Raw genomic sequence first — 23,846 nt, forward strand, 5'->3', positions numbered from 1 at the left:
GAAACAAGCTGGTCATAGTTGTTTGTTCATAACTCATTAAAGCTAACGTTACATTATGAAATGATCTTTTTCACTACTGGTACATCTGTAGTAAGGTCAGTTTTTAAAATACAGGTCCCAGAGTCCATTCGAATAATGGCATGTGCTTACCACAGCTGGATTCTTATTTGCTGATGATTATACAATAAAGAAAACTTACTTATTTAAATTATTTTCCATGTCTGACAATAGATCCTCCTAAATGTTACACACTGTTCCTTTAAGGACTGTATAATAACTTTTTGACCCATGGATTCTATCTTGACCAAGAGCTTAATGAGGACCCAGAACCTTCTATCTTGTATATCCCTGCTGTAATTAATCACACCTGACAAAGCCATTAGACAGCTGCAGACGTGCCAAGTCAGACCTCCCCCTGTCCACCCTGTCTCCCAGAAGAGGATCATTCATGCACTCGCTGTCCCATAATGCCCTGGGCCGCTGCCGTGGCGATGCCGTGCTCTGTCGCGCGTACCTCTATTTTCCACTGATAGTGTCTGACTCTCACTCTCTCCATATCTTTCTGCTGCTTTCGCAGTCCAGAGTCGCGTGCTACCACATGACACGCACTCACTCACACGCACACTCCTTTGGGAGCCTCAGAGCTCATCTGTGCTCAGGTCCTGCCTCCCCGAGCCATATGGATCATATCTGCCCCGTGGATAAACGTTATCACTACCTGCAGAAATATGAATCCCTCACTGTAACCGCTCAGTGGCCAACGTACACTCAAGTGGCACATAGAATAAAATAGAGCACCACAGATCTGAGCCGTGCAGCTAATAAGCCTATTAATATTCCTACTCATGAAGCCCACAAGGTCACCTCTCCTCGCCAAAGGGTCCGACAGGACGCTCTGCACCGCCTCTTATGTTTTCAATAATGTGTAGCAGGTTTGCCGCTGGCTCTTCATCTCCCCAGCATGCGAGCACAGGTTCTAGAGGTCAGCCTGGGACTGTAATTTGTCCTTTGAAGCACCTGAGGTCTGTATTCCCCCGCCGCACTGGAGGGCTGTGTAAATAACGCCTTGTGCTTCATGCACGCCTTTGCTAACATTGTCACATGCAGTCAAGCCTGTTTGGAGGGAACACACCAGCAGGACCTCGGCATGACAGCGCTGGCTGTCTCTGCATTGGGCTGCTTACACTGCTTCATCAAAGCATCGCCTGCATGCTACTTCATTGAGCAGAATGCTTGAGAGGGAACACATGCATAATACATGGCCGGGGTATTTACACTGTGTGTGTGTGTGTGTGTGTGTGTGTGTGTGTGTGTGTGTGTGTGTGTGTGTGTGTGTGTGTGTGTGTGTGTGTGTGTGTGTGTGTGTGTGTGTGTGTGTGTGTGTGTGTGTGCGTGCGTGCGTGCGTGCGTGCGTGCGTGCGTGCGCGCGCGTGTGCGTGTGTGTGTGTGTGTGTGTGTGTGTGTGAGAGAGAGAGAGAGAGAGAGACGGAGTCTGCCTGTGCTCTTACATAAACCCTTTGTGACATGGCAGGCAGCAACAGAAACATAGCCAGCGCACTGCTGTAGCTGCTACTGCGTCCAAGCCTCCAGGGGCTGCTCGGACAGAAAACACAGGCACGCACAATGCCCTCTGCTCTGTGAAATGCATTTTTAATCATCCTCTCGCTATTTTTCAGATGGACGCCTGCTGTGATATCTGTGTCACCAAAGGTAAACAATTCAGCAGTGATATATGACCCGAGAACAACCGCCAAAATGATCGCTTCACTCGGCTCTAATCTTATTCAAGTTCAAATCTTCACGATCCAAACCTGATGTTTCATACTATTTACGGTTTGCACTTCTTCTGCAGCAGCCATCCATCATCTAACCACCTCATTCCCCACGCTGGAGTCAAGTTGCCTTCACATATACATGGGATTCATGCGGAACGCTGCGTGTATCCAGCGTTACAGTTATAACGGCCTACAGCAGGGCTTAAGTTACTGCTAATGCTCAGCCAACATTTCCTACTGCAGCTGCACCACATTAAAAACAGTAAACTGGCAAAACACAAGATTATTTCTTATGAAGAGCTGCGCTTGGCATGCTGCAAACATCCATCTTCTGAGCCAGGTAACCAACTGTTGATTAGCTTACTTTGGTAACCGAAGTCACTGCTTTCTGCTAATGGCTGAGTTGCTGCTGTGTGCAGCATGACATCACAATGAGTGTTCACGCGTTACTTCAATGTGGTCAGCACTAATGCTATAACTCATAGCCACACCAGATAAATAGCCTGAAGTAGCTACCTAATAGTAGCAGTTCAATACCAGGTGAAACCAGACACAGATAGTGTATGTCCTACGAAGTGAGCAGAATCGGTTGTATCAGTGTTTGTGTTGGATTTAGTTTAAACTGCCAGCGATGCCCGTCACAGTGTCGCATCAGCCAACTGTGCAGCTCTGCTCCATAGACTCATAAAAAGGTTTCAGATGTTCGTCATGTTCAGGCTGGTTATGTGGGTTTGGAGCCCGTCATGGTAAACGTTGTGTAACAGTGATACTCGTTACCCGGAGACGTTGGAAGGAGATATACGTTTGTAGAACGGTACGTTTCTACATGAAAACCTGTGCATTAGCACATTATTAACGAGTATTGGCACGTCTTTGCTGAATGTATACATATGCTCATATCGTCTCATATTATAGACCCTTCTGTCTGTTTCTCTCTAAAATCTCAAAATGAGATCATATTTATCCAGGGAGTGCAGTTAGTGACAGTGTGGGCTCCATGGTGACGTAGCTCTGACAGCTCGAGTGGGGGGCGGGGCTTAGCCAAGGGCCAATTAAAAGTCGGAGGCTGACGTTAACCTCTTTTTGCCCCACTCGGCTGCTTATAATTATGGTTCCAACAATGTGACGTGAATAATCACACAATCAAAGATGCTGCAATGACACGAACATGGCGGCCATCTGTCTCTGTCTACCGCTCCGTAATCAGACTGTGTTAATACACGCGTGGTCTTTGTTTAGGATTGCTTTTGGTCTTGAGGGATGAGTCTTTGATTCACTGAGACAATAGGCTTTCAAGAAGAGGGGCCACGCCCACTGGATTGAAACATCGTGTGTGTGTGTGTGTTGGAGGGGGGGAGGGGGGCAGATGTTGAGGGGTGGGAATCCTCTTGTTTGACACCACATGTAAACCATAGAGTGGATTGACCAAAAATATATTAAACCAGCTTTGAATGGCTGACTACAGATCCCCGCTGTCTGTTATGAATGATTGTGTGCGGCTGATTCCTGGAGAGCACAAACTCGGTCAGCTTGTGATTTAAGAGGAATTTGGAGCAGACCTGTCCCTGACCCTGGTTTATCTGTGGTTACAAAACACCCATCTGGCAGCACTAACTCTGCACGAGGAGTGTGAATGACAGCACAACGGCAGATGGCACTGTTGAGTGTGGAGACGTATTTTCTGCCTCAGGGGACGGTGAGGAGAACAGTTATTGGCATTGAAAGAATGATTAGAGGAGAGACGGAGCGGGAAGGCTGCAGCAAGAGGTAAATACATCAGACTACTTACAAAGCAATATTCATCATCAATAACCCAGATCAGTAACTATCTATTCTGGTGTTAAAGCAGGTATTTTTTAACCTCTCAGCATAAAAATGTCACGTCTGCTCTGGCGCATTCCACCAGTGCCATTTTTCTGCCTGATCGAAATCAGATGCAGAGAAGCAGCCAAGCAGAGCGTGACTCACTGCCGGCTGCCAGGTCTGGCAGGTAGATCTGAGGGCTACCCTCTGCTTCTTGTGACGCAACTCAAAGAGAGGCAGAATAACAGAGGAAACAGGGAGGACTCGCTCGCTTTATCTTCATTTCCAAAAGGATGGAAATCGGCCATAGTAACACCCATTTTTAAGTCAGGAGATTCAACCGATGTCTCCAATTATCGTCCAATCGGTATCCTCCCTGCTGTTTCCAAAATTGTTGAAAAATGTGTTGCAGAGCAACTCATTAAACATCTCAATGGCTCTCCATATCAGCTGCATCCTATGCAGTTTGGTTACAGGGCTCATCATTCTACTGAAACAGCCAACTGCTTCCTCTTAGAGAATGTGAAGCTTAAAATGGATAAAGGGGGTGTAGTAGCAGCGGTTTTTCTTGACCTGAAGAAGGCTTTTGATACGGTTAATCACAATGTCCTGATTAACAAACTGTCAAATTTTAACTTTTCCCAAGAGTCTCTTGCCTTGCTGAAATCCTACCTTGAAGGAAGAACCCAGTGTGTCAGAGTGGGTGATGTTACATCATCTACTCTAAGATCTAACGTGGGAGTACCCCAGGGTTCTATTTTAGGACCTTTACTATTCAGTTTATACATTAATGATTTGCCGGGTGTCTGGGATGGGTGTGATATTCAAATGTACGCTGACGACACAGTGATTTATGCGCACGCAAAGAACAAAGAACAAGCTGCACTTAAACTCACATCCACAATGACAAATGTAACTAAATGGCTTGCAGATTCCTGCCTTCACCTAAATGTTAAAAAGACTGTTTGTATGTCCTTCACAAAGAGAGCTTGCAAAGTGTCACTAGAGCCAGATGTTTATGTTGCTGGTGAGAGGCTACAGGTAGTGTCAGATTTTAAATATTTAGGAATTTTTATTGATTCTAATCTCTCTTTTAAAAAACAGGTAAAACATGTGACAAATGTCTTAAAATTTAATCTCATGAATTTTAGATATATCAGACACTGTCTAACCATGCAAGCTGCAAAATTGTATTTTAATGCAATGATTATCCCCCATCTGACCTACTGCTGAACCAGCTGGGCACAAGCCAGCAGCACGACATTAAAATCCATTCATATTCTCCATAAACAAGCCCTAAAAACACTTGATAAAAACCCCAAAAGTCACCATCACTGCAATATTCTCACCAAACATCATATCCTGAGTTGGGAGAACATCATTAAATTCACTGATGTGTCTCTGGTTTTTTAAATGTTACATGGTATGGCCCCACCTCCACTTAGTGATTTTATTAAACAAAGCGCTCAAAGCAGCAGACTCACTAGATCTGCTTCAAGAGGTGATTGTGTCATTCCACATAGGTCAAGCTCATTCAGTAAATCTACATTCTCTGTGAAGGCAGCTCACTGGTGGAATGCTGTGCCACCACACATACACAAAACACGTACCAAACATTCAAGCATCACTTAAAGAAATGGCTTGTTGCCAATCTGGTGTGCAAGCATCGATGTACTGTCTGTCCTGCCTGCTTGTTTTGCCCATATGTGCATTTGTCTTGATCAGTGTTGCTATTTTCCATTTTTTTGACGTGTATGTTAAGTGCTTCAGTGTTACATGTGCTTGTCCTGTAGGTGGGTCTGTTCTGCGTGACGCATGCTGAAACCTGTTATGTCTGCTCTGCTTTAATGTCGTACACTTTTCTTTTGCTGTGTTTCGGTTTTGTCTATATGTTGCTGTCTGTTTCTCTATGAATTTTAACTCCGTTTCAATTTGAGATTTTGTTATTTTAGGCTGCCTTGAAACATCTGGCCGGTGACAGCAGATGGAAATTAGCCTCTCTGGCTAACTCTGGCTCACTTACAGTGTAACTGTTGATTAGTGTGCATTGTCCCTGAAAAAAATAAAAAAATAAAAAATAAATTGGCCAGTGGTGTGTCCAGAATGACTGGTATCTAAAGCACTTGGCAAGATAAATCCGCAGCAGTTTGAAGCCACCTTTTAAAAAAAGCTCATGGCCGGCCCTGCAAGCTTCTCCCACTCAGAGAACACCGCACGATGGAACACGACACACAACCTCTTTTCCATTTGTTCTTCAGATGGCTACATTATGGGTCGTTATTTGCATTGTGCCTTTGTTCTACACGACTCATCGAACCTCCTTGGCTTCTCCTCCTCAACCATGCGTTCATCATTCATGTCTGACTTTCCTGCACGGGTGCCATGTGTATGAAAAGACCTCAAATGCCTGAATCTGCATGCAAACATTCATGTGCTTGTGCTGCCTTGTGCTGTTATTCCCATCTGACTAAAGGCCTTCACACACCGGGAGGCAGGATTAATAAATGACACACAAATGGGGAATACTCACCTGCAAATATTTCGCATCAAAACTATTCATAGCGGCGGAGATACCCAGAGCGTCTGTCAGTCACAAATACAGCTGTACAGTTTGAAGTTGTTTTCTTTAAATGTTACTTCTGAAATTTTCACCAAATTATAAAAACATCAATGATTCCAATGCTGATGGAGTATATAACACTAACAACTGCTTCTGTGTTTTGTTTTTGTCACTGTGGTTGTGTTCAAATTAGCCTTCATAATCAAACGTTTTCACTGACTGTATGTGGAAAAACAAGCTGTCTGTAGAACATGGCAGCCATATTTATCTGACCCACTGCACCCATGGGTAATGGAACTCAGATGTTGCTGATTGTCTACCACCACTAATGGATTTACACATCTTTACGAATGTGTTTATCTGTCAAACCACTTAGATGCAGTTGTGGCACCATCTGAACAAGGGCTGTCATGTTGCTAGTATCATTTTGGGGCAAAACAAGCCTCTGGCTCTCATGGCCCCAATGGTTTTGCTTTCTATCTGTCCTGTTTTGCCATCCTTCAGTTCTGAGAATAGTTTCAATCTGTCAGACACTTAAGTTGTGTTAAGTTATGCAGGTTGGACAGCTGGGACAGCGAGGACAAACAAACAGGCTGCAAAGAGCTGACTCTCAACAGGCCTGATGCTTAAACCCAAAAGAGAGAAAAGAGTCAAACTAAGAGTGGACCCAATGCTGAACCCTGAGGAACACCTAAACAAAGCAGTCAAAGGTGTGAAGGTGCACTTTCAAGTTCATTTTGAATCTCAAACCAGCAGGTGGTGCGGGTTAGCTTAGCCTACTGACAGAGCCAGGCTAGCTGTTTTGACTCTATGCTAAATTAAGCTAACTGTCTCCTGGCTGTAGTGGAGATTCATTATTAGTGTACAGTCATGAGAATGGCATTGATATTTTCATCTGACTCTTTGCAAGAAAGTAAATAAGCCCATTTCCCAAAATGTCAAACTTTATCTTAACTACCAATGTAGTGGGATCATACTTTTGATCAAAAATACAGCAGAATATTAGATATTAGATATAAGACGCAGAGACAAGGAGTTTACAAAGCAGTCGAAAGCTGACAGCAACAAATGAGAACGACTACAAATGGCAAGACATAGAGAGACAAACCACGAGAGCAGAAGAGAGACGCAAGATAAGAACAGGAGGGAAAGAAAGGGAAGCCGGGCTCCTAACCTAATCATGTTCTCCTCCAGAGCACTACAGGCTGGGAGGACGCACTCCATTCATTACCAAGGCCCATTCTATTTACAGACTACTTTGACAAATGCAAGACTACCTGACTTGACCTCGAGTGCATATTTGAATACACAACAACATCTTGGCATCATTGTTTGAATCAGCATTTATTTTTGTCATAATCTTTTCTTTCATACATAATAGAAATGTAACTTGCTTCCTGTAAGCCGGGATCTCCTTGCTTGCCTCCCTCCATACGAGGGTCAGAGGTCAGGCCGATGCTGATTCAGTGTCTTTCTCATGGGTGGGTGCTTGCTGACCCGGTGGCTTGAACCCTTGTTAACCAGTTGAAGGTTGTTCTCCCCACCACCCCACTGGATTCAAACCTACACGGTGAGACTAATAGCTGTGTGGCCTGTTGCCCTCACCATTCAGCCACGATGAGTGATTTATTCCCACAAAGGATGTGCTAACGGACACACAGCTCAATCAGGATATGATTTCCCCCCCAGAACACGCAGCATTATCTTACTCTGTGCATCTAAAGGCACTCCCTAACTTCCCTTCTCCTCTTCCAGCAGCAGCAGCAGCAGTGAGACTCGCTGGAAGTTGCTGAGTTATTCAATTGCAACTTCAAGGTCCGAAGTGAGACACTGCAAAGAGGCCAGACAGCGGCTGATAGGTCAAAAGCAATTCATTATCATAAATCCATCCATCCAGTAGTCTCCCTCCAGCCTGTCTCTATGCAGCCATCGTTCTTTCTTCCTTTCTGCCTCTCTCAGTGTATTTATGTGTCTGTTTTCTCCGTTACGGCTCATTTCAGATGCAACTCTCATCTCTGCAAACACCGACACAGACACTCTCAGCAATTAACACCAATTTTCTGTTCAGAAACCACTGTTTGTCTTCGTGAAAATGACAGTCTGCTTATTCAGTGTCAGATTCCCCTCCCTCTGTGCTTTCTAAACATTGTAAACTAGTCACTGTCATAATGAGTCATTTAGTCTGGAGTTTATCATTATCATTTGACTCAAATCTTCGGAGCAAAAAGTTGGGAATGTTTCTATGTTCGAGCACAGCCCAGCTCATGAAAAGAAGTCTTTTCAAGTGAACACAAAGTGTTTTGTGTCTCTAAAACTGCATCAACAGAATTTCTTGCCTTTCTGGAGACACTGTGTGAAGCGCTCCGCTCTGTGTTCCTGTGCCTGTGTTGTGACAGCCATGGAGAGCTTCTGAGATGACAAAAGCTATTCTTAGTGTATGGCAGCCACCAGCCCACTTGGGCAGAGAGGAAGGGATGTGGGAGAGGTAAAGAGAGAGAGAGATGGCAGGGAAGAAGTGAGAGGTGGGAGAAAAAGACACATACACTGAAGCAGAGGGGTAAAGTCCAGAGTATCCTGATATTTTGGCCATTTAGTATTGATTCACTGACGCCAGGTATCGATCGTTTATTTGATATCAAAAATATATCACTTTTAATATTTCAAATATAAATTGCTGAAACAATTGCTTATTCAGTCCACTAGATGGTGCGCTGTTGTTTTCTGTTGCAGTCATGGGTAAAGTCAGCGGGATTGGCAGGAAGTCGGTTGGTTGGTCGGTCTGAGATAAGCCGAGTGAAAAATAGACAAACCGCATCATATATAGTTATGAATTGCATTACATCGCAATATATGTTCTCGCAACACTATCACAAAATGTTTAAAATGGCAGTCATACGTTACTGTGACTTAAGTATTGTGATACTATCGTATTGTGGGGCCTCTGGTGATCCTCCACATTATTACCCCTGTCCAGTGTGATGGGACACCACTTTATTTTTATGATCAGTTTCAGCTTTTCATCAAGTTGTTGGAATTAAAGAAGCACAAATATCTAACCGATGCCCTTACTCACACTGTAATGTTGTTCACTGACATTCAGTATAATTGTATTGTATCTATCATAAGAGCCGTTTCAGGCCCTAGTTGTATTTGCTACATTGTTTATGTTTACATGTCGTATCTTATATCAAATTAAAACAACATGAAGTGAGTAATGGACCTGCCAAAAATGTACCTCTAGGATGGGAGATGCCTGCCATCATTTTGTGATCTGGATCTTGAAATAAAGTCCTGTCTCGGCCTTTTCCTTGCCTAAGTAGACTTGGTATTTCGAACCATGTGCTGTTTCATAAAATTGAGTTGTACAGATTAGTAATTCCAAGCACACTGTATTTCAAAATCTACAAAACTAGTTCATGGTAGAGTCTCTTTGTCAAATTGAGCGAATATCTCCTCACCGTCTGCCAGCTGTCCGCTCTGTGTGCAAATCCAGTGCTGATGAACAGCCCTGGTTCTAATGGAAACAAACAAAGTGGCTCGGACTGATCCACACAATCAGGTGGTGACCTCCGGGTCTAAGAATGTAAGCCATTGTGGAAGTGCCTTAAACCTGCATTCTCTCTAATGTCCACCAGGGGGCGACTCCTCTGGTTGTATAGAAGTCTATGAGAAAATGACTCTACTTCTCTCTTGATTTATTCCCTCAGTAAACATTGTAAACATGAGTTTATGGTCTCAATCTCTAGTCTCAAGTCTTCTTCAATACAGCATGATGTTCATTTAGTAAATGATGGTCCATTTAGAGTCAAACAGACCATAAAGCAGGGGATGCTTTAGGGCGGGGCTACACGGTGATTGACAGATCGCTGCTGCGGTGTTGACCGGTCTGGGAGTTGTCGTTTTTTTTGTCTTACAACTGAACCCTGAACAGTGGTTTTTGACTTCATAGAAGCTAATTGTAACATTTTGGTTGCCTACAAATGTCGTATTCAGTGTTCGGCTGCACTACACTATCTGTGTTATCACAAAAAGGATTTTCAAATAAATTAAAACAACGTCGATCTAATGCTGCCTCTCTGTCTTCTCCTTCAGTCTGTTGTCTCCCGTGATCAGGCGACATATGTTTCCTCACGGAAACAGGCGATTGGCCCGATGATGTCAGTGTCCGTCTGTCGCTCCATTTACCTGCCTATCATCTGTCTGTCCCTCTGGGGAGGAGATAGCAGTCTGGATGGTAAGTGTTGCTCACACACACATGCACAAACACGCACCAAGCCTTGAGGCTATGCAAGCGAGACGCAACGGAGCGGAATCCATCCACACATCCATATTCAGGCCAGCATCTGCATGTGTGTGTGTGTGGGCCAGTGTCACAACAATGCTTCCAATCTACAGCGAGGCCGTCTTCTCTCCCCTTCACATCACTTCTCATCTAAAGCAACACACCAGGAGTTTAAAGTTATTTTTGTCATTTAAAAATGTCCTATTTTCCAGCCTTATTATACATCATGATACTAACTGACACCTGGATACAAAAGTGTAATAAAGCACATCCCTAATGCCTTTCCAGTGGTACAGAGAAACCATGACAGCACCTGCAAGTTCAAAAATACGTAGTTGTAGTGTGAAACTGCTTCTTCTTGTTTCTCTTTTGCTGTTTTTCTCCGTGAAACAACAACAGAGAGTTGCTGTGTGTAGCAGAAACCCTAATGAAGTCCATTATACTGACGCTGTAATGCTAGCTCATCACATTAACAACAACAGAACACCCACTGGCAGGAGACCAACCGTATTGTGTTTTGGATGTGTATGAATCACTGTGTGTGTCTGTGTGTGTGTTCACAGTTATCTGCAAGGAAAAAAACAATAATCTAGTGACAAAATCGATCACTTTAGCATCTCGGGGAGCGTGGTAATCCTGTTACGAACGGCTCCCAGAGCGGCTGGCGTATCAGGGAGGAGACGTTTCCCACCCTGTGGCGTGCGAGCCGCTCAGTGTGACTTTTCACAGAAGACTCTTCTGTTTGTGCATCACTGTCTGGCATCGGCGAAGCCACTGAAAGTGAGGATCCAGTGGGGAAGAAAGACCTGCAGGAGGTCACTTCAATGACCTGGCATAGTCTGACCAGGTTTTATGAGCAGCGACAGGTAAGGCGTCGTCACACTGACCTCTCAGGTGAGGCTATCGAGAGAGAATTGATTTTGAACAGAATTTATTTTCTTGCTTCTACAATGAACTACAATATCACACTGTGTTCTACCAAATACCTCAATGTTGAAGATATTGTATGGTTGATTATTGGGGCTTTAATAAAAAATGTACATGTGATTTCTTATAAATAATCATCAATAATGTGGATATGACTGTGTGGGTATAGACAAATAACAGAGCAACTATTGCAGCCTTTAAAAGCAGGAAAAGACAACATTACCATTTACCAAATCTAAGACAATATCTCGTCTCATATCACTATATCGATGTATTACGGATATATTAAGAAGTCCTAAACACAGTGAGTCTAAATGCTCACAGAGAGCTGTTGTGACTGACTAGTTCTTATGTCCCCAAGCCTCCAACACAACTATTTGTGATGATGATTTAGCTGTTTGACCGTGCCTGTACACATTACAGCACATGGGTATAACTCAAGAGATGTGCAGTTTTTTTCCCAATAAATCATCTATTCAGCCTCTTTACCACAGCGAGAGATTTCTGATTACTTTAATAGAAAACATGCATTTAAATACGCGATTCTATTTTAATTGATATTACTGATGGACATTTAAATTGAGTTATTAACATCTGGAAACCATTTCATCTCCTTCTAATTTCACATTCTTCATTTCTATATCCATTCAGCCATCATGTTGAATAAAGCGACTGATCAAAAGTCATTGTTGAACTCAACTATCTGACTGTTTTGAAGGAACTGAGATTCATTACTTCCTCTTATAATGATATAAGTGATCATGACCCCCCAGTCCTGATCAAACTGTGGGAGCGATAATACTGATGTCGCTCCACAAAGCAAGCATACGCTACGCCGCAGCATCAAATATGAATATCACTATCCTCGAGATATGCACAGCTAATATTTCCATCTCCCCTTCCCCTGTTTCTTCCTCTCTTCCTGTTCTTTGATGCCTCTCCCTCTCAACTCTGCCTCTGTATCACCTTCTCTCTTCCTCTCCGTCCCTTTCACAGCCTGAGAGATGATTACCTCCACAAAGGGAGCCAGTGGAAGTTAAAGGAGTGAGAGACAGAGAAAAAAGGAAGAAGAAGAAGAAGAAGAAGAAGAAGCGAGAGAACAGTGTGTGTGTGTGGAAGTCCAAATAAAACAGTACATTAAGTCCAGGCAGGTCACTAATAGGTCAAGAATAGGATTTACCCAGAAGCCTAAAGACCCCTTCAGATCTGAGCTGATTCTTTTTTTTGTTACGTCCTCTTGTGGTCTCAGCTGACGCATGAGCTCTGATGGCATTTAGAGGAAGTGCCCCCATGACCTCAGTACCCGGGCGTGTCTTATGTAACGGCAGCCTCCTCTGGCTATGAGGCATTTCCTGGCACTGTGATAAAAGATGGATGCCTGTTCTTACTCTACTCACAGCACTTTCTTCCATGAGGACTCTTAGAAGATTGAAACATACGGTACAAAGAGGACACAAGGTGTGAGATAAGCCTGACAAAATAGGGACATACAGTAAGTACTATGAATCAGATGTAATAGCTGTGGTAGTAGCAGCACTCATCGTGGCGGTGACTACATATTATTGAGCCTTCTGGTTGTTTCTATGAAAGTGTTCCTGTCTGATTTCTAAGACTAAATGAATACATTATGGACTAGATTGACTCTGCTCTGTCAGAGGTAATGAGATGCAGTAGGCTACATATTAGCAGGTGAAGATAATCATCACTCTGTTGGTTTTCTGCCCAGATACAGGAGTGGCGAATGGGAACATGGCAGGATGCCTGCTAAAATCTTGCAGGGTTTATAACGGGAATGTGATTTCCCTCAGTGGTTTTTGTGGTGATTCAGAATGTATTCATGTAACCCCAACCAACCCTGTTCATATAAATTGTGGGAAAACCCACATAGAGTGCATTTTGTTGTCCTTTTAAAATGAACACAGTTAATAATTAACACTGATGCTGCGATACTATTACTAATGCTACTGTTGCATCCTCCCATACACATTATAAATGACACACTAACCTGAATTAAAGCTACATTTATCAATGTTTTGTTATTCACAATTATAATGTAACTGCAGTTCTCCTCAGCTCAGTGTTTAAGCATCTTTTAGCTCCTTGTTCTGCTATTGGGTCACATCAGCTTTCATCAAAAAGGACTGATACATCTGTAGTCAAGTGTTTTTTAGCTACTACAGGCATATAGTTAGCGTTTTAGCACTTGGTTGCATATTGCGGCGCAGATTTTCCCATTCTGGTGGGTGTAGTTTTAAGAGTATGACGCATACATTCATTTGAGCTTTTCATAGGACATCGATTCAAGCACCATCAGCATTTGTCAACAACTAGTAGCCGATAATGAGTTGGGCAGCGTCTGTTCTCGCCTCGCCTGTTCTCCTCAGTTGAACTCTAACAAAACGTACTCTATCCAACCTCATCGTTAGTGGCTCAACATCCACTGCTTTATTCAACTCCAGTCAGATCGACTCTTGCTCCGTGTGTGTGTGTGTGTGTGTGTGTGTGTGTGTGGCGAGCACGAACAAATGGGCGCTGAAACACACAGTGTGTGTGTGTGTGTTATCCATGGAGTGGGAGCGAGTCTCACCTTGACATACAGCTGCTGGAACTCCTCCAGGTTGAGGCGGCCGGTGGGACAGTCCTTCAGGAAACCCTTGTACCACTGCTTCAGCTCATGTTCGTTAAACTCTGTGTTCTTCACCAGGTCCTCCATCACTTCAGGGGTCAGCTTGCTGTTCTGTTTCCCCATTTTGCCTGCGAACAGGACACACACACACACACACACACACACACATACAAAATGAATGATTTAGGCACCTTTCAGCTCAGACTTTACTGCTTTACAAATGACATGTTCTGAGCCTTAATATATGGAGGCTGTCACAGAGCTATTTATCGGGGCTGAAAATAGAGATTTCTAGAGAACTGTGAAAGTGCGAACCAAAGCGCTGTCTAAAAATAAGCTTTAAAACAAATGGGCTGTAGTATGAGGCACAGGAATAGAGCTGGAAACGAGTCCTCTACTGTTAGATCTTCTTGAGTAATAGGGTCAGTTTGTTACACATGCAACATTTCTTTCCTGTTTTCCTCTGATCAGCTGCTTGTCCTACTTTTCTTTGTTTGTTGTTTCATTTTTAGAGGCACTCTGAAACCCTTAAATCCGTCCTGAGTTTTTGCAGTAATAGGCTGTAAAATGCAGACTCTTTTTGAGAGAAATGATTCCCTGCCCATCCTTAGCCCCAGCCTATGGACATGTGTTTTAGCCTTTAGCCGTTGACCTTTAAAATGGTGAGTATCTCACTTTCAAATGGAACTCTTTTGGAAAGAGTAATAATCTTAAAGTAGTTGTCCCTTTGTGACTGACTTCGGTGTTTAATGTCCCCCTAATTTCTCCACTGCAGTTGTTTGCACCCAGCTGCCTCTTTGGTATCTGCACAGTGCTGATGCTGCCGCTTTATGGCCTCGAGTATGTTCATTAACCAACCCGTAATTATCATAATAAGCTAAAGATGGTTCGAGTTTTGGAGCATTTCTACCATTCCTCTCTGCTGAGATGCTTTATTGGACCTCTTTAGCTCCGTAAAGGCCGGGGGGGGGGGGGGGGGGGGGGGGGAGCGTGGTGGCAACAGTGTGTGTGGAGCCAATCTGTCTGTGCCTCTGGCAGGCATCCAAGGGGGGCTGCACACATAACCAGGGGCCTGCTATGCTGCGTTAGCTTTTGCAAAGTTCCATTCAAGGACGCTTCTTCGGGACCATTTTTCTAAAGCATGCGTTTTTAGATTGATTGTGGACCTTCGAGGTTGCATCTGTTGTCCATTTGTTTCAATATGCTAGAAAGATCAACAACGCAGACACCTGGAGCTCACCTGAGACAGGTAACGCATCGCTTTGCTGCCTTTTTTGAAAGCCAGAGTTACATCATGTGGTAGCCAGGTTATGTACAGGGACTGTTTTTAAAAACCCTCCCTGCGTTGCTTTCATAGTAGCTCCAACGTCCAACTCTGAAGTTGGCTGCTAATCAGCAGTCTTGATACCGCAACAAAAACGAATCTCTCTCTTTTTTTTCAAAGCTCTGAAGTCTTGCTCATTTTCAAGGCTTGATTGCCTCAAGAAGATCAATACCACTCAGTAATATCAATGTTCTCATCTAAGTGCTGGCAAGAACTCCAATAAGTTTCCTTCCTAAAGCGCAGAACTATCTGTTGAAGCTTCGATGTGAATGGAGTTGGGCAGGTAGTGGGTTTGTATTGTTTGATGTGTGTATCTGTGTGTCTAATTCAGATGTCTTTCATCGTTGAAGGAGAGGGAGAACAGTGGAAAGAGCAACACATCGATCAGAAAAGTTATTCTTTTTAAAATGATGAAAAGAAAAAGGCCCTAACTTTACGCAGAGCCCTCAGAGCCTTCAAGCAGCTCAGGCACATCAACCATTCGTCTGAGGAAGAGATATACTTTGCTCTGAAATCCAATTTTTTTAATTGCTTCCAGCCAAACTCGGCATGACCCAAGTTCACCAAGGAACTAATGATTCATGATGTACAAAAGTGAAATTCAAGGTATGACTAATCATGCCTGTTAACTGAAGGAACAATACAAAAAATGAATTCATTCGTTACAAATGACATCACTGCAGGTATGACTAACTACGCTGTTCAGATGTTAATATGTATTTTTTATTCTGGAAATTTTTTAATGTGGAAATCACTTTGTGCTTCAGCTTGAAAAGTGCTCTATAACTAAACTTAATCGTTTTATGATTATGATTATTATTAATATTGTGATGATTGGGAATTCAGGTAGTTCATTATTATAATAATTATTATTATTACTTATAAAAACAAAGCACACGTAATTTTCAGAGAGAAAATTTAATAAAATATCAAAGTGAATGATGAAATACATGAAGAGCAAGATTAAGATAATAAACAAGAAATGAAAACAAAGTTTTAAGAAGATAATTCTTCTGATGAGACTGAAAAGAAGACAGTGAGTCAGACAGCCCTGACGCTCTGTCCCCTTTGGTTCTTCAGCCTGGACTCTGGAAGAGACAGGAGACCACTGCCGGTGGTCATCAATCATGTCAAGGCTCATAAGGGATTGAAGGGTCTACATTATAGTCTGGAGCCAGGTCATGAAGAAACTTAGACGTTATCAATAAAATCTGAAAATGAAAAATGGACCTGGATGGATGTCCTCTATCAGCTGAGCCCAATGAAGCGCCTCGACTTGACTGATGCTCACCGACAAACATCACTTCTGGCTCATCCTTGATGAATTCATTCATTCATTCATTCAGGGATAAGCAGCATTTTGGATCATCTGCATTTGTGCAAATCAAGGCCCTTTTCTTTTTGCGTTGCAACTGTCAAACACAGGAAAATAATGTTTCAGATTCAGAAGCCTTGATCACAAAAATAACACTAAATCAAAACTGTTGACACCGTGCGAACTCAGAAAGTTATCGCTCATTTACTCACATGGTGCATAAAGCCACAGGACCATTACATCCCATCCATCCACCCTTTCCCCTACGTTTACATGAGCCGTCTGTGTGTGAGGAGGTAATACTATCGCACAGCTTATGCAATATGAGCAAACAAAAAGTGTTTGAATAAAAAACCTTGCATCTCTCAAATAGGAGCTGTTGAAGAGCATAGAAAAACAGCCGTGTGTTAATGTGACTGGCTGGTATTGTCAGTGCATTCAGCTGCTTCTGAAAGGAGAGGACGTTGTATACCTTTCTCGTTCAGAACTGACCCTGACATCCTTTAACTGCAGTTTTAGTGGGAAAATCAACACAATTGGTGCACTGCGTTTTTCAATGGTGGCAAATGATTTAGTAGCAGTGGATAAGCACAACAGCAAAACTATTAGTGTGTAATAAAATCCCTGTTGCCGGGCAATGATTTGTTTCCCCAAAACACAAACACATGGCAGTCTGATTTGTCTCGCATTCAGAATATGCCTCCTTGATATGTGAAAATGATTCTGCAGTAATTGAGGGGACAAAAGACATTTTGACACGCCCATAAGTGCATTTGATTTTGACTTCTTTAGTTCTTGGTAGAGATGACAATTGTCTTTTTGGTTCTACAGGATTTCAGTTTTCAGAAGGGTTCAATTCAATTTTCAATTTAATTCAATTGTATTTGTTTGGAGGAGGGATGCCTCTCTCAGGATGGACAGAAGTAAAATAGATACTTGGTGGTGAAAGACTTGGATTCATTGATCCAGTGATGTAGTCTTATATATGACGTTTGGGGATTTATGAGAGGCTGATTAAAAAAAACAATGGAAGCAGCAGATATATCCTGACTTTTAGTCCCTATGGCTCAAGACAAAATAAACGGGCACCAAAATGTCCCATAATGCAACTCAAAAGGTTTATTTCATTAAAGCCTCCCTGCTTGGTTTCACACTCTACTCCACCACTTAAGGCGGGCTTTCTGATATAACTTTGTAGTTTTCATGCATGCTCAAGCTGAGATGACATCATTATGACATCATCGGGGTTATTTCCCAGATCTCACAGCGAGCGCAACAGAAACAGTACGTTTCTTTAAAAAATAAAGATCGGCCCCTTCCCAGTCTCGCAGATAGTTGCTAACACTTTCCTGCTACAATATAGTCTGTCAGACAAGATGGGCTGAGTCTGAAGACAGCAGCTGCAGCTGGAGACAGATGTGTCCCGGGAGAGATGTGAGCAGACAGCCGTGCCATTATGTTTCTGTGTAGGTCTGTGTGATGCATTTGATGTGTGTTTGTCAATTTGCATGCACTCTGCATCCCACAACTACAGAAATCATTAAGAATTAAGCATAATGTTCTATATATGATATACAGAACATTAATATAGCTGACAACTGTTATCTATGTAAAGATATAGCGGAGTAAAGTCTACCTGAGCAGAGAACGAAGTCCTCTGTGTGTTGTAATCAGAGCTTCTCTGTGCTTTGTTGACATAGCTGGGCTGGCCGTGCATGCTTTTTAGTGCATGTTAGTGCACGTGAGCGTGCCCCACTGGCTAGCTCATGGCCGCCGTTCGGCACTGCTCTCATACGGCGGTTACAGCTGGACGCCATCGTTGTGGAAGCGTAGCGCCCACCCTCCAGTTCCCCCTCACGTTTACACTGTTAGCTCTGTCAGCACTGTTGTTGTTGTTTGCACTGTTAGCCCTGTTAGCTCTGTCAGCACTGTTGTTGTTTGCACTGTTAGCCCTGTTAGCTCTGTCAGCACTGTTGTTGTTGTTTGCACTGTTAGCCCTGTTAGCTCTGTCAGCACTATTGTTGTTATTTGCACTGTTAGCCCTGTTAGCTCTGTCAGCACTGTTGTTGTTTGCACTGTTAGCCCTGTTAGCTCTGTCAGCACTGTTGTTGTTGTTTGCACTGTTAGCCCTGTTAGCTCTGTCAGCACTGTTGTTGTTGTTTGCACTGTTAGCCCTGTTAGCTCTGTCAGCACTGTTGTTGTTTGCACTGTTAGCCCTGTTAGCACGGTTAGCTCAGAGCCACCGGCTCAGCCTTTTTCATGTTGAGAGCCGTGTGGAGGCAATAGACATGCTCTGAATTTCGCTTTTAGCACCTTCAAGTGCTGCATTTCAAGGCTACACAAGCACTTACATGAGCATACTGTCAGCATAAATAAGAGCGCTGCAGGGATGACGAATGTTTTTGGGCCAACCCAGAAGTTAGCATTGCACTGGCTCCCTTGACAAAAAGTTGAATTTTGGATTAATGCAGAAAATGTGGCAAACAAACATTTATGATTTGTTTTACAGGTTTTGTTTAGCAAGATATTCTTCTCAAATTTTGATCATGAAGCGTGAATGCAGTCACCATAAGTAAACTAATGTTAGGCTGTAAACTACACCACGGTCACATGAGCGCGAGTAAACACGACGGGGCTGTGATGGCGGACTAATCGGTGTGATAGCGTTTAGCAGTCTCATGTAGCCACTTGTTAGCCACTGACTTTTTGAAGACACGTACACAAAACTTCAAAATTCACCAGAGGGGTATTTCTGAAGTATATTATATTGTAGAACAAAAGTTTGATTATCTTAAGCGTCTGTTAATCACAGGCCTCATTTAAGGCATCTAAACAAAAACAAATCAAAAACCACATTGACTTAGAGACGAGGGAACTGGAAGTCCAGAAATGCTGACTCATTTCCAGGTTTCAGGACTCGTTCCGCTATCACGCTAAAGCAGACACAACACAGAACACCTGGGGAATATGTCTGATGAAAGAGACAGACTTCTGATGGGGTTCTAAATGTCAATTCACTTCTAATATGAACACAATGTGCTCACAAGAGCTCACACTGCATCTTAATGCAAGTGTTACTCATTACTCCGTCTCCCTTCATTCATGCAGCGAGCAGCAGAGCTGAAGCTGTGTCTGTATAATGTCAGCGTGTTGCCGGTGGGCCAGCTTTACGTCACTGAGAGATTTTTTTACATGTCATGCAGCAATACACCTGATAAAACAAGTAACTTATATAGACTATAGAAGAATTTATCTTGAGTTTTAAATTTATGGTGTAAAAAAGGAAAACTAACATTTAAATAAAATCACACTTTTTTGAATACCGCCCCCTCATCTCACTTTATGTAAAACCTGCAACTGCACAACCTTTAAAGTGACGCAGTTGGCAACGTGCTGGAGCTTTCGCAAAACATTTTGCTACGCATGTTTGAATTGACTTTTTAAAGACCACCATTGTGTCTGTTTGCACACATCGGAGTTATTGGATGGTCAGTTAGAAAATACACATTTTTGTGCCGTTTTGCCAGGAATTAATGATCCGTCTTCCATACTTTTCATTCTCATGTCAACACCACCAGTAATTGCCATTTTTCAGAGCTGGAGCCTTGTGACTCTCATCTGTCAATGCTCATCTTGCACTGCAATACTGAGGGAGGAATGGAATGAAAACCATCTTTAAATGTTAGATAACTTCACGAAATCTCTCTGCTCGGTAATTCCTCGGTAGTCAGCAGCCTTTAAATGTGAGAATGAGGAAATTCCTACATTCTGCAGCTCGCTGTGTTACATTTCCACTGCTTCCACAACGGACAAACACAGACAAACACAGGCTAACAGTAACAGGAAAAGATGAACAAAGAGTTTTCATCAGTAAGACAACCATTACCATGAATAGAATTAAGCGCTAACAGGGGGGCGGGGTGTGTTCAGTATTTTGTACTCACAAGAATGTAATGTCTCTAAATCTGTCTCATACCCCCCCCCCCCCCCCCCCCCCCCCCCCTCTGATTATTTCACAACACTTTCCTAGCATGTGTTATTTTTGATTGTTTTACTGTGCACAGACATGTATTGTGCATAATCAGCAGATGTCAGTGCTTTATCTTAGCCGGAGCGATGAGAGGGGCAGAGTCTAGGACAAGACACTCTGGGTCAGCCTGCAGTAGCGATGCACCATGCTGACTCCAGACCTGAATCATTACCCCTTGTTTTACAGTCCGCCGGGTCCTCGTCAGAACCAGCAAGAAAACAAATGGTAGCTGCGGTAACGCATCAGCAGACAGGTGTGGACCTGCCACATTGTACGGTCCCGTAACAACCAGCAAGACCTGCCCCTGAGCCAGGCGGTAGGCAGGCTAATAAATAACACTGTCCCTTTAGCATCATTTGCCAACAGGGGATGACCTTGAGCGGCAGGCAGAGCTCCAGCCAAGAGAGGCCCCATCAGATAGGAACAATGCAGCTCCAGGATCAGATTCACGGAAATCGGCTAGATTTCTTTCTGTCATCCAGCTTTGTATGTGTGTGTATGTTTGTGCGCAGAAGACTATAAATGAATATAGCCTCCACAAAGCATGTAGGGGTTCGTGGATGAGATGTGGTCACGCCTGCATTGATTTGCAAGTAGCCTCATTGTGAGGATGTTGTGTGATAAAAAGAGACCCCCCCCCCCCTCCTCCTTCAGCGCGCAACACACACCCTTGCAACATCAGCACCAGTGCCAAACTCCACCAGAATACATCATCACACCACCTCGTGCCACGCAGAGCCAAGACAGCCCACGCAAAGTAACAATTGTAGTCGAGTACAAGAACAAATCACAGTCCGCATTGATCGGGGACATTGTGTTAACCAGCCGGCACAAATGCAGATTCGTCTCTGCCTTTACACTTTTTGTTGTTGAATCGAAAGCCTGGTGTGCGTGTGCGTGTGTGTCTAGGCAGTCCGAATAAACCCAAGCAAGACATGCACAAAACCATGTTATCTAACGGTGACAAGTCGCGTGTTTACGTGCAAAACGTACAAACGGCTACAGAGGCTATATATAAGTGTCGTTCCTGAAGTTATCATTCATATTTAATTAATAACTCCATAAATGGGTCTTATGCAACCAAAACGATGACGCACTGCAGGTTACATCATGCAGGTCAATAACATGATTTACTCCATGCTATAAAAAACAGAAAAACAAAACAGGAACCCTTGAACGCATCACACAGAACATCCATCCTACCTTGCGAGAGTGCGGAGTCAACGGGAGAAGTCCGGGCTGGTGTCTAGAGTGGTCAAAAGAAAACCTGCGGGGACGGGAAAAAAGAAGCGGTTCAAAGGTCTGACGCTTCCCGTTGAGCCACTGGTAGCTTAATATTTCTGTCGTGCGTTTTTGTTTTCTCTATGGGGGTTTATTTATTTATCGGGAGAAAAGTCAGCCTCGACTGAAAGTAAGCGGTGCAGGTCCGGAGGGCGATGCTGCTGAACACTCACTGATGTTGATGTGCCGAGAGGAGGAGACGGATACTGAGAGAGAGAGAGAGAGAGAGAGAGAGAGAGAGAGAGAGAGAGAGAGAGAGAGAGAGAGAGAGAGAGAGAGAGAGAGAGAGAGAGAGAGAGAGAGAGAGAGACACACAGAGAGAGGGAGAGAGAGAGAGACACAGAGAGAGGGAGAGAGCGCGCGCGCAGTGCATCTCGCGCAGTGTGTTGTTGAGTATGAAAACATGATGCAGCGAAGAATAAAGAAAGAACAAAGGCAGCAAGAAATGATAAATACAAACACGAGTTTTCATATTTGATAATGAAGTTCAGCTATTTCTTATCCGACCTTTCTGTGACATCCAATGATGGAAACGAACTATTTCCTACGTTAGCTAAATAAGGTTAGCTTCGTTCAGCAGCAGTGGTTTGGCGCCACATAGAGGATAACAGGAAAACGACATCATCATTCGCTAGCCAACAGACACACATATCGGGTCAGGTATGTTATGCTTGCTGAATTAACTTAGAAGGTGAGTAATTGACAGTTAACTAACAATAGCTGGTTAAAGAAGCATAAGACCTAACTATCTTACAATGTCGAAAGGTTTGCTTGTGTTCCGTTTTTAATAATAGAGTTAGAATATAAGATACCACAAACGCTAAGCTAGCTAACCGCTAACGTTAGCTGACTTTGCTAATGCAAGTCATTCTATTTAACATACTGTCATACATCGATATGCTGGTTTGAGTTATGAAAACTGATTAGCTCAAAACAGGGAATTGTCAGCAGCTAGCCAGCTATCTTACCTGAAAGGTTTTTCTTTTCTCGCTAAATTTGGCATAAACTTGTTAGTGAGAAACATTGGTGAAGCAAATCAGTTCACACAGCAACACAATTCAAAAAATATGTTTTTTTAATGATATTATGAGATTGCGTTGATGATCCATTGTGTAAGGGGATTATGCGAATGTTATAATATGACTATTTCACCTGGTAATTTAAAGTCCAGTCTGCTATAAAGCATTCTGTAGCTATGACAGTGCTAACGTATTTTAGGTGTATTATATTTGCTCTGCTAAGTTATCATAGAGTGCTTGATATTTAAAAAATAGCTCTTTGAACATATATTTACAAGACAGAGAGATATGTAACAGACACATCACATGTTTGATGCCGTCACCTTGGTTTCCTAAAATGCTTCCTTCTAACAATGAATACAGGACACATGAGGGCCTTTTTCATAGAAGACATTTAGACATGCCACAGTAAGAAAAACACAGGTGTTATTAATTATGAATCCATTTTAGCTGCTTTGGTTTCAATGATGCCTCTTGGCTCACTGTCACACTGTCATGGCTCACTGGGACATTTGAATAAAACAGACACATTGTTAATATATAATAAGTATTAGTTATCATGACAAGTCAAAATGTCTGAAAGGGCCTACATTGTGCATTGAAACAAAGCTGGCCTTGTCAGAAACTGATGCACAGCATTTGTTGATTTGGTAGTTAATGAATGGAAGCAACAGAATAGTGCTACTGTGTCATCTCTGTATTCTGTACAGAGAATCAGCATCATGCTGTGTAACATTCTGTTCTGTTATAGGAAATGCACTCACTGAATATTACGTAGTTGTGTTTTGCTGTGGGATTACTCCCATGTGTTTTTCAGGTTTGGTGTAAGAGGGACTATAGCTCTTATACAACAGAGCAAATGGGCTATTATGGTAATGGCCTATATCACAGGCTGAGGACTATA

At 43.0% G+C, this 23,846-nt stretch overlaps 1 protein-coding gene across 1 annotated transcript in view; it reads right to left on the minus strand.

Annotated features, from left to right (window-relative positions):
• The window catches only part of vsnl1a (visinin-like 1a), a 29,913-nt gene extending 7,857 nt beyond the window's left edge, over positions 1 to 22,056 (minus strand). The window contains exons 1-2 of the mRNA XM_079290562.1: positions 21,846 to 22,056; positions 13,935 to 14,101 (exon numbers count right to left, since the gene is read on the minus strand). Coding sequence (XP_079146688.1) covers positions 13,935 to 14,096 — 162 coding nt within the window. The 5' untranslated portion in view covers positions 14,097 to 14,101; positions 21,846 to 22,056. The remainder of the gene's footprint in view (positions 1 to 13,934; positions 14,102 to 21,845) is intronic.
• Between the last annotated feature and the right edge of the window lie 1,790 nt (positions 22,057 to 23,846).

The sequence above is a fragment of the Melanostigma gelatinosum genome, assembly GCF_949748355.1.
Source record: "Melanostigma gelatinosum genome assembly, chromosome: 19".
NCBI lineage: Eukaryota > Metazoa > Chordata > Actinopteri > Perciformes > Zoarcidae > Melanostigma > Melanostigma gelatinosum.